The 12,319-nt window shown below is 31.2% G+C and overlaps 1 protein-coding gene across 1 annotated transcript; it reads right to left on the reverse strand.

The window, feature by feature from the left end:
• Positions 1-3,742: 3,742 nt before the first annotated feature.
• LOC149140674 (endoglucanase 1-like) lies at positions 3,743-8,007 on the reverse strand. Its single transcript, XM_089451061.1, has 8 exons — positions 7,730-8,007; positions 7,388-7,594; positions 6,275-6,475; positions 6,081-6,173; positions 5,834-5,995; positions 5,598-5,709; positions 4,893-5,056; positions 3,743-4,413 (listed from the first exon to the last, which is right to left on the reverse strand). Exons 1-8 carry the CDS (start codon positions 7,952-7,954, stop codon positions 4,087-4,089), a joined length of 1,491 nt encoding a protein of 496 aa, XP_089307187.1. The 5' UTR covers positions 7,955-8,007; the 3' UTR covers positions 3,743-4,086.
• Positions 8,008-12,319: the final 4,312 nt, after the last annotated feature.

Below are 12,319 nucleotides of genomic sequence, written 5' to 3' on the forward strand. Positions count from 1 at the left end.
CAGACTTGAGTGCCGGTGGTTAAGCGAGCTTGCCAGGGCCATGGGATAACTGGATTTTTGCAGAGGGTTCAGATATTGCTACTGTGGCTTCCCAGGTGGGCTTTTTTGCTTTCATTTGGGATCCTCACAGGTTTAGCGGTAACTCTTCTCTCCAGTGTTGTAAGTTTGGTTATGTGTGGTGGAACCTCAGGTGTTGACGATGATTGGTTGCTCTAGGAAGATGGGTACTTGACGATCTCCAAATAATTTGGTGTTCTTGGTTCTCGTATTTTTCATAGTTTGTTACGAAGGTGACTAGTATTGTGACGTTGTCACTCGTTCTTTTGAGTGAGTGGTCTAGTCGGTGGGCAAGTTCTCACATGGGGGCTTATTCTAAATTGAATTTTCCTTAGGGTATCTAAGGTGTGTGGTGGTTCTCATTTCAGTTGTGTATCACAGAGAAAATTGACTAGGCTAGTGGAGGAATCGGTTACCGGTTGAATTTCATGACTATGGTTTGCCTTTATCTGTTTATGTCTATCGTAGTGTTGGATCTTTTGTTGCGTGATTTTGGTCTAAGAATTGTTGTCGGCCCTCCCTCGTTTTGGTTGTAGGTTTTTGTTGGGGTTAAGTCGGCCTAGTTTTTTGGAAGGGTGCCAACAGGAAAGACTCGGCGGGAGGTCCAGCTTGGACAGGATTGTGAAGGCACCATGTGGTGGTTGTGGTAGGGTTCGTGTTTGTACAGGCAAATTATGGTGGTCAATTCTTCCTAGGTGGTTGGGTTCTCTTCTGCAATTCAAGTAAACGATTCTTGGGTGCCAAAAACCATCCCATGTCGGTTTGGTTGTCCCCACCACGAAGGTGGGAAGTACAACCCTATCAAGTGCCAAACCAATGACCCAAGCTCAACTTTAGAGGATTCAGTCATTAGGGAATGGGTGGGAGAGGTTGCCCATGCTCGTAGTCGTTCTCCATGCATAGTGGAGGCACTAGCCATGTTGGAATGATTGTTGAACATTTGAGAGGAGTCCAAGCCAACCTAAACATTGTAAGAGGGAATTGTTAGGAAGATAAGAACGAATTGGTGGCATACATGAACGACATTCAATTCAGCCTCAATGAGACTCTGCAGCAGCTCGAGAGCATTCGACAGAACCAGCGATGCCTCAATGGCTGTCTGTGCGACTTGGAGGCTCAAGTAGAGCACATTGAATTTCATATGCATGAGCGAGATGGCTTTCTAATAGTTCCTCTTGGGCTTCCTCCTCACCATCCTCAGTGACATGGTGTTCTCAGGTTCTCTACCTTTTTTGCCACCTTTTTGCTATGTATGGTTGGTTAGCCTATTGACAATAATGATTGTATGGTTATAACTTCTGCATTCTCTGGCTCCGCTTGCTTTCATCTCTAGTTTACTTGAAGCGAGGGGAGTTGTGAAGTCAATTTTTGTACTCTAGTTTACTATGCTAATAATATAAAAATACTCGTTTGATCGAAAAAAATGTCATTTTTAGCAAAAAACCCCAAAATACATATTTTTTAATTATATCTATATGGAGAAGTATTTTTTAATTATATCTACACGGAAAATGTGTATTTTTTGTTGAGTGTTAATTTTTTGTGATAATTATTTTATGTGTATTAAAGTATTAATTAATGATGTAAAAATATATAAAAAAATCTTAACTTCAAGATATTATTATTTTTATTATTATTTAACTTTGCAACAACAAGAAAACATTTAAAAAAGCATTGCAAAGAAAGACAAAAAACCCTTAAAAAATATCTTAGGACGAAAAATAAGAAGATGAATAAAATAACTTGAAAAATGGTTAAATAATCAATATTTAAAAAAAATTGTGCATATTTAAAACATAAGAAAATTCAAAGTGTTAAATATATGCCTAAAAAAAGTGTGATGCTACTTTCAAAATCCACGTGAAAATCACCAACATTTTAAAAAATATATCCATACTTAATATATCAAAAAATTTGAAGCCTCAAAAATAAGCCCTAAAAAAAAGGGTTGATGTTGCATCAACACTTTTCAAAATTGGCATAAAAATCACCAACATTTAAAAAAAATATGCATACTAAATACATAAGAAAATTTAAAACCTAAAAAATACTCTTAAAAAAAATGTATTCTAAATCAACACTTTTCAAAATATGAATTTTTGTAACTTTAAAAAAATAAGACTAAGTATTTTTGGATAGAAAGTCAACTTGTTTTATTCTCTTAGGATGTGTTGGAAAGTAAAATATTGAAAAAAACCTTTAAAGTATTGGATACAATTCAACTGGTAAGTTAAGAGAAAATGCTTAAATGGCCCTTTCTCGGACAATCAATCCACTCACATTTAAAATCCATGTGGATGTGAAATAGAGATATTTTCAAAGAATTAGTTACAAGAAAAAAAACCCTAATAGTCATCACTTCAACCTTTGTATTTGAACCTCCACCCATATTTAACTATATATAATAAGAAATATTACCGGGAAAGAAAATAATTGCACCTCCTCCACACACCTCCAAACTATTTATTTTTTAAATTTAAAATAATATCCATCTAACTTTTTAGATTCAACATTTCAATTTTTACTATTTAAAATAAACTATTTATTTTTAAATTTAGAATAATATCCATCTAACTTTTTAGATTCAACATTTCAATATGTTTTTTGCAAGTGTAAAATAATTAAAAGTGAAATGTTTGAATCTAAATCAATATGACTTGAGTTTAAAACGGCGAAGCAATTTATTTCTCCAGGAGGTTGTAGTTTAATGAGTTTGGTTTTTTAATTGATATAATTTTTAATACATTAAATTATATATATACTTTTTAGTTTAAACTGTATTTAAATTTAAAATTAAATTTAATATTATTAAAATTTAAAAAAAAATTATAATTATATTATTTTTAATATCTAAAATAAAAATAAATAAATTTATTTTTTAAAAATTATTTATTATATTAATGATTTGTTCGCTGCTTTTCCATCCTATTTATTATGAAAATGATATGATATTAATTTTTCATTATTTATTCATTTATTTATAAAAATAATATAATACTTAATAAATAAGATTAAAAATAGCAACTATTACCTTAGTTAGTGGATCATGCTTATCCTACTCACTGCTTTTAAAAAAAGCGATAAAAGACATTAAAATATATAGAATGTGATGTTTTTCATGGGAATGTATTTTATACATAAAAATCATCGAAAATTAGAAGATATGGAGGCCGAGTCCGTGACATGAAATTGACAAGTCCGTGTTAGGTTATGGTCAATGTGCAATTAATAGGCATCCGTTACGGATGATTGGAAGGCCAGAGGATCATCCCCTCGCAACAAAGCAGAGCTGTATAAGATTTTAGAAGTATCCTTTGAGAGGAGATCAATATGATTTTATAGTCTTTGAATTATTTGAAATTTTTTTTAATGGCGGAATAGATTGTAAATATTTGTATAAGTAATTTTGGATGATATATTTTGATGATGAATTATATTTGTTAGAAATGAGTTTATCAAAAATATTCTTATATGATTTTTACAAAACAAATTTTACTTAATTCATTATGGATAACAAAAACTTAAATACAAAAAATATTTGTTTTTATTTTTATATATAAATAAATACTGGCTTCTCATAATCAAATCATATGTATCGGTATATCTTTCTTTCTATATAAATAGTAAAAAAAACCAAAAAAATAACCCAAAAAAGTTAACTTTCTACTAAGTTTGGACCAGAGATTTTATAACAGTCAAAACAAAAACCTAGAAATAACACAAACTCCCCGAGATTTGGTTAACCAAGGAAGCAAATATTTTGAAAAGTCTTTTTTTTTTTTCAACCACATGGTGAATCCGTAACTGTCAGTCCTAATCTATGGGAGACCTAGGATCAATCCTCCTAGCTGCCTCTGTAACACCAACCAACCACCTGCAAGTCAGGTATACTAAGATCCTATGATTTTAACAAGAGCAGATTCACGTACCGCCGAAACTCTTTAAAACTCTACATACATAGAAGAATTAGGGCATCGTCCGAGAACAACAAGACGAAGGGATTATTGACTACTGCTGCAGAGGCTGAAACTAAGAAGAGAACTGTGACATATAAGCGAGGGCGCCGACCAGTGGAGCGTTGTTGTAAGTGGTGGGTTCAGAGTGCGCATAGTCGTTGCGGTCATCAGGGAAGTGGTCACTGTTGTCGGGGCCTCCAACGACAGCACCAACCAGTGTGTTTGGGTTGGGACCGTTGCTATGCAACGCCTGGAAACCATCGTTGCATGAAATCTTCTGCGGATGCATGTGAATGGAAGGCAACGACGAGCCCCTGTGATGTATGTGCTCCGGAAACTTGGCACCGTATCCCACCATGTACGAAATTCCTAGTGGGTTGTCTCCCAGTATGTAGTCCACCTGTTAAATATATATATGTTAGTTTAGTAAATTAGTTTGGAAAATAGTAGAAATTTTAGTAAAATAACGATAAAATTTTGCATAAATTTTTGAAAAATTTAGATTATAGTTATTAAATTTCTAATTTTATTTCATAGTAAAAAAATCAAACACTCCAATATTTTAATTTTTAAAATTTTTTGGGTTTGACAGCCAAAAGTGGTTGGGCAAAAAAATTTCAAAAAATCTTGTAGAAACAGTGTTTGAATCGTATTTTTGATGGTGGAAATGGATTAGACAACATAAAAAACCTCTAAATTTTTTTAAATTTAACAACTATAATTTGATTTTACAAAAAAATCTTACCAAATTTTCTCTAAATATAACCAGAATTTCCATAACAACAACCATTATACATTTCATAATATAATCATCACCAATAAGCCTAGCAGTACTCTTTGCGCACAAAAGCCATAACAAACAATACTTGCTCGTTATACCTGTCTTTTAGCAAGAGTGCGTATTCGGGTTGGAGTGACTGTGACGCCCCCACATGTCACTACTTGGTGGGCAGCGGTCAAATATTTTGCATAAGTGAAAAGCAGGAAAGTTGTGGTCGTCACATATTGCAAATTATTATCACCCATTTCGAAGAGCAGTCCACCTGCAAAACTTCAAATAAATAAATTAGGTTAAAATAATTGGGAATATTCTAAAGTTTGATAGCTAAAATTAAATTATAGTTGATTTTTTATCTGATGATCAAAATTAGTAATTTATATTAAGAATATTTCAAAATCTAATCATAAAAAAATAATAATTATTAACTTTTTCTAATAATTAAATCTTAAATTTGCAATCAACATAAAGCGGAGCCCAAATAACACTATCACTAAATAACACTATCACTCTGAATTTAAGTTAATTGAAAATTCCCAATATTTCGCAATCAGACAAACATAATCAGAATCAAATAATTAACCACTTCCATATCCCCTGGTTCCTTTAATTGATTACGAATTATTTGAAGAATCAACAATCGCCATAAATTTGATGTCCTGATATATCCTCCGCCTGCGAATATGTTGTTCCAGGCAAGAGAGAGCAAATGAAGTTGTCCGCATGGCCCTTGTATTCGTTAAGGGACTGTAACTTTCTGGGGTGAATACTGAACGTGAGAACTTTTAGTTTTCATGAAGCTTTACCTGGTGTGTATTGCGCCTGCGAAGATGGTGTTCCAGGCACGAGAGAGCAAATGAAGTTGTCCGAATGGCTCTTGTATTCGCTAAGGGACTGTATGTTTCTTAATAGAACTTCCTACGCAACGATGGCAAAATTAGAGTAAATAATAACGTTGGAATAACATTACAGAGGGAAAGAATGATGCTGGCATAATCCAATAAAATTACGACTGTGTGTTTAGGTTGGTGCATAATTTCACCTTAGACAAAAGAATTCTGGCTCCTGCATGCTTCTGATCCCAGCTGAACAAATCACCGTTATCATCGGCGCCAAGCGTCGGGCCATTTGACTGAATGTAGTTAAAATATGATACTTTATTCGAGGCTTTTAGCAACCATGCTGCTCCCCACAGTAATTCGTCCTGCAAGCAAAGGGCCGTGCCATGACAATCATATCATCATCTATTACCTATTTTATACAGGTATGCTAATCAAAAGAGTTCTTACTTGATATCCTGAGTAAGAGCAGTAGAATGGGCAAACTGCCGAATTTAGAGAATCACTGTAAGAGCCTCTGTATTTATCCGCGAAATCAAACACCTGACCTCACCAAACAGAAAATTGGTCGGTAAGATTTAAAAAAAAAGATTGCAAAGAATAAGTATATTATGTTTGAAGTTCAGTGGATGTAATTAATATACCCGTATTGCAGTTTGAAGGAGTTGCTGAGAATAACTACTGTCGGTTGTACGGAAAACTATGGAGGCGGCTGCAAGCGCTGCAGCAGTTTCTGCAGCAACGTCTGATCCAGGATGTTGTGTGTCTACTTTATAGACAGTGCGAGGTGTGTCCATGTCTTCGGGCCTCTCCCAACACTGGTGATCCTGGTTCGGCTCGCCTACCTGTGTAGTTATTAAATACAGTTCAAGTTATAATTTAGACAGATTATCAAAGCATTAATTGCAAATACTATGTAATGGTCATTTTTATCTTCATTGTCTACATTATCAAAGCATTAGTCGCAAACACTCTGTAATGGTCATTTTTATCTTCATTGCAGAGATTTTTTTGACAAAGAACGAAGTTAAAACCATTAATTTTTAAAATTCTGGAAATATTTTAGAATTTGACAAATGAATGAAGTCAGAACAATTGTTTTTGGGAAACCCCAATTCAGTTAAGTTTAGTTCTATATAATAACTAAATAAATCATTGACTTACCACTTTTTCTTATGAGAATATTGTGATATTTCAACCAACCTTAGGAAAAAATAATGCAACTATCATTAACTTACTACATGTGACTTAATAACTCCATGCAGCTTTGGAATTTTCTGGAATCTGACTTTGCACGGAAAAGTTTTTTCATTTAAAAGTATTTGACAGTTTAAGGAAGGCAACATTTTTGATAGGTTGGTTTACAAAAATTATTGAAATTATAAATTCGATTATAAGTATTTAAGTTGCTTATCATAAATTTTATTTATTTAGTGATTTAAACAAAAACAAACTTAAACAATTTGTTTAGTTACATTGCTTTTTTTGGTTGATTATATAAAAATGTACTTATTTCTTGTCACCATTGGTTGGTAAATCAGTTGGCAATGAGATTTTTATAGAAATAAAAAGAAATAATTGACATACATGTTATAAAATTAAACTAATACGCTATTATAGTTAGAAAATTCTCCCTGAGTATATAAGCCTATTCACTCTGAAAAACCTATCTAATGACTATAATCAAATTTCCACTTGACAAGAAAGATTAATTTGAAATTATTGATGATATGTATATTAAGAAAATATGATATTACCTGTACATACAGAACACCCGGCTGTGCAGCAGCTTTAAGGAGGTAATCTGTACCCCAACGGATGGCAGTTTTTGCATTGTTGAGGTCATCTCCCATGAACTCTCCAAACTCCAAAACGCTCCATGACAACAGGGTGGTAGTGAAAGCCATGGGTAAACCGAACTTCACATTATCTCCTGCGTCGTAATAACCTCCTGTCAAATCCACCTGAAATGCAATTGCATAAGAAATGAAAAAGTTAAACTCGGAAACCTATCAATACCATTCAAAACCAGCTAGATAGCACTGTAATAATATCAATAAGGGGATGACTGAATAGAATGGAATTATACGATCACATACTCCTCCTGCAGCTCCATCTGAAAGTGCAGAATCCCCCCGCCATCTCAACCGCTGGTTTGCCGGAAGTCTACCCGATCTCTGACCCTCGTAGAAGACAATGGATTTGGTGAGCGCATCTTTATAGTTGTGAGCTGCAGAAACTTCTACGCTAGCCATGGCCATCCATAATAAGCCGAAAATGGATGTTCGCAAAAACGACACGCAGAATTCCCGCCCCATCTGCATTTTTATTTTATGTAACTGAAACCGACTCAGTTGGTTGCTGCTTTGCTTCAGGATGGTAGTCATGGCGGACGAGGGGGAATTTATAGAATTTGATCCGTGAATACCGGCTCAAGGAATGACGATAAAGTCGAGTTATCAGCCCGCATGTCAAGGAGGAGCAGCAGAAATTCCAAAGCAAACAGGATTTACAATTTTACATTGACCAACAAGTCTCTTCCAAACCGTCGTCACGGGAATTTATTGGAATTAACATGAGTTGAAAAAATATTGACAATAAAATGCAGTTATTCCTCCGGATACTAAGGAACCAGTAGGAATTCAAACAGTGCTCCGATGACCGCAGTGAATGTGGAAACAATACCAGTTTGGAATGACACAAGTGCGGTTGGCACAGTCTCAAAAGCAAAAACCGTTACGAAACTGCGGCCGCTCCGATGACCGCAGTGAATGTGGAAACAATACCAGTTTGGAATGACACAAGTGCGGTTGGCACAGTCTCAAAAGCAAAAACCGTTACGAAACTGCGGCCGTTCGTCATCTTGGAACGGATAAGGTGGGAAAGCATAAGGTCGATACAATCTTTTCTTTTTCTTAAATTCCGTTACCACTTATTTTGGAAATTTAGTTATTTTTTTAATTTATTTAAAAATAAAATTTACAGCTGAAGTTTTATTTCTTTTAATTATATATTTTTATGATTAGTTTTTAATTGGGATTTTTTGGAATATATATATATGTTATTTTTCAATTTAATTTGTGTAGGTTTTAGTAGGGATTTACCATAAAAACTCCATCCATAAAAACTCTAAAAAATAGCACAAATTACCTCTATAATTTTATATAATATTATTTACAATAAAATATTTTTTAATATATAAAAACATTGGAATGTATAATATTGTAGATAGATTGAAACATTCGAATGTATAATATTGTAGATAGATTTTGGAGCTAGAATATAACTAGGGTAAAACATTTGTTGTTTGTGAATCTATTCCGCTTATTTTTATGAATATATTCTGCCTATTTTTATGGACAAAAGATTTTCCTGAATAATGATTTTTTTGAGTTAAATATTTGTAGAAAATGATTTCAACTTTTCTATATAGTTTAGTTTTAAAAATTTATCTACTAAATAAATAACTCCAAATTCTTAAAAATTTAAATATTTACTATTTTTGAATATTCATTTTTTATAAATTTAATATATATAATTTATTATTTTTAATTAAAATCTAAATCTATATATATATATTAAAAAATAAATATTTAAAATATTTAAATTATAGTGATTAGAATTACTCTATTTATTTATTTTTAAACTGTGTAGTTTGTATTATTTTTTGTTTTGTTTTTTGTTTTCTATCTATTCTTTTTAAAAAGGTGTAGTCTATTTATATTTTTTTTGGGAAGGTTTTTTGTTTTTTGCTTTTCGTTTTCTTTTTTTTTTTAAGTGTAAATTGTTTAGAATTCCCAAAAAAAAAATTGAGAATCATAAATTTGAATTTGTAGTAAACTCTCCACAATCTAAATACCCTAATTTTTTAACTGTACTAAATCTATACATAAAATTAAAAACTTATTTTAAACAACAAAATTTAAAATTTAACCAAAAAATTTCGCAAAATTCCAACCAAAATTCGCACCAAAATTCCAAAACCTAGCCGGTTTAGAGAAGGCCTTTTAAAAATCCTTAAAAATATATATATATAATATCGCGCTAAATTGTGAGATACTTGGTAAAACCGCTAATCAGTATACATTGGATCTGGCACACATGGTGCATCTCCGTCAATCCATTGGCTGAAAACACGTGAATGCTCATTCATTGTATTATGAGTAGTGCCAAATTATTATTCGTTAATGTAGGTTCAGGACCTTGACGTATACCTACGCCATTATCATTAAATAAAATAAAATCTAGTCAGAATCCAAGGGAAAGAAAAAATGTTTATTAAACTTGTAAATATTAAATGTATAGATTATATAATCTCGACTTGTTCGGAATTTTAAAAGCTATTTGGGTTTGGATTAGTATGAGTTGAAATATCTACAATTCAGGTCACCTAGAATTAGATCGCATAAATTGCATGAAGATAAATTAAATCCCAAAAAAATCCGAATCCTTCGCCCGTGATCTTACTCTATAATCTCCATATGAATTAGTTCAATGGATGTGAACTATTAACCCGTTTGTTTCGGCCTGTTACGATAAAAGTGAAAACAAAGGTTATGGGGATGGGTTACTCTGGTCTGACTTCGTGATCGAATTTAAGCTTCAGTCGGGCCCACTTCATGCAAATACTCTGCGTAGGATCCTGCTTCGAAGAAGGACTATATGAGTCACCAACCTAAATATAACCATCCTCGCCAATGAGTCATGACTTACTGATACGAATCACCAATGAATTAATCATAAATAGATTAAATGTTTTGCAAAATTGATGATGGGTTAATATTGAAATTTATGACTGATTAATAGATAACTAAGCATTTTTTTTTTAATTCCGAATGCCATCATGTATACTCCATTAAATTATTAATAATAATAAATATATATTCCATTTAATAATTATTATTATTTAATTATGTTAATAAGGGTATTTATTTCAGAACAGGTTTTTGGTTTTTTTGTTTTTCAATTTGGTTATATCTAAAAGATGTGTAAGTGGACATACACAAGTTTTGAAGGGGTGATCTTTACTTAACATTATATAGATTTACAATTTTTTTTTTGAAAAAATGAGAACGTGTTTTGATATATGCATGTGTACATAGGTTTTTAAAACTATTTAATATAATTTTTTTTAAGTATAATTACTAGTTATATATATATTAAATTATTACTTTAAAGTATTTTATAATTTAGAATTAAACTTTCATAAAATACAAGGGCTATATAGTAGTTAATATTTGCGAGTTAGCTTAAATATAGCTTAATGAAAAAAAAAAAACAAAGATAAAGATTTTATCATAAAAATAAAACAACTAATAAAATATTATATTGTTAAATGCCATCACCAAAAATTAAGAAATATGATTAACTAATATTGTTTATATTAAGATATATATATATATATAATTTTCTATGATTAAATTTATTAAAATATGTTTTTAATATATTAATAAGTCACCTTAAATTAAAAATATTGTGAAAAAAATATAATTATATAGAAAATAAATTAAACTAAAAACAAAAAATAGTAACTAATAGAAATGGAAGTTACTAAATAACTCATAATAAGACCTCAACCAATCACCTTACAATTAAATAAATTTCAAAAAAAAAATAAATTGAATTCCTAATGATAAACTATGGATAAGTGTCATAAATTTTTGGTTAAAAACATACTAATACCCAGTCACTGAATGCCTTATACCATGCCTACCACACGTATAATAATACCTTTTATATCAAATAAATACAAAATAATAATTTTTGTATCTAGATGTATATAGCCTTGAAGGTTAACTCAATCGGTTGAGTCTTTGTTGTTAAAGCACCTTTAGAAGTGATCCCTTACTCTTTTATGTTGTAGAGATTTTTTTGGGTAAGGGATTTATTGGAATTACAAGTTTGAGTTTGAACTTTCCACAATCCAAGTGTTGCTCCTGCAATATAGTTACTCTATTCCAATTCCGTAACATAAAATATGACACTAAGATTCATTTGTAAATTTGAGTTGATTTATGTATGGACTTATTTCTTAAATAAACAAAAAATTTAGAGTTTACTCTTTTATATTTGTAATTTTATTCGATTAGGGATTTGTTAAAATTACAAGTTTGAATTTTGACCTTTTCAAAATTTAAATGTTCTTGAGATTTTTAAAATTCTATATTTATTTATATATTTAAAAAACACAAAACCTAACAAATTAACAAACAAATCCAAAATATAAAATAATTAAACTTTATCTAAAATAATTCAAATAAACTAGATATAAAGAACCCACAAACTGACAAAATATATATATATATATATATTGGCAAATTCAAAACAAAAAATAATTAAACCTTGTCCAAATATTTTACATGATTCAACAAACTGTGTGTAAATATTGGAGCACATTGACACAAAGACATCACTGTTGTTTGTTGGCAAGTACAGAGAAACATGGACAATCTCAATCTCAAAAGGACATGAAAAAAATGTGAAAGTTATTGGTTTGGTTTATGTTGACAAAATTTGGTTATCTCAATCTTTAAAGTCTTAATTCTTAAAGTTGTTGGCAAGTACAGAGAATAATGAACAATCTCAAAAGGACATGAAAAAAATGTGAAGTTATTGGTTTGGTTTATGTTGACAAAATTTGGTTATCTCAATCTTAAAAGTTTTAATTCCTAAAGTTTATCTAAAGTTAT

This window comes from Pinus tabuliformis, chromosome X, assembly GCF_031772625.1.
Source record: "Pinus tabuliformis cultivar Carrire ecotype Pingquan chromosome X, CPIR1, whole genome shotgun sequence".
Classification (NCBI taxonomy): Eukaryota; Viridiplantae; Streptophyta; class Pinopsida; order Pinales; family Pinaceae; genus Pinus; species Pinus tabuliformis.

Coding starts and splice junctions, on each gene's coding strand:
- LOC149140674 (XM_089451061.1), bottom strand. CDS start 7,954: ATGCAGATGGGGCGGGAATTCTGCGTGTCGTTTTTGCGAACATCCATT. Junction 5,996..6,080: donor GCTCTTACTCAGGATATCAA/GTAAGAACTCTT, acceptor CTTTGCTTGCAG/GACGAATTACTGTGGGGAGC. Junction 5,057..5,597: donor GCAGGCGCAATACACACCAG/GTAAAGCTTCAT, acceptor GAAGTTTTGCAG/GTGGACTGCTCTTCGAAATG.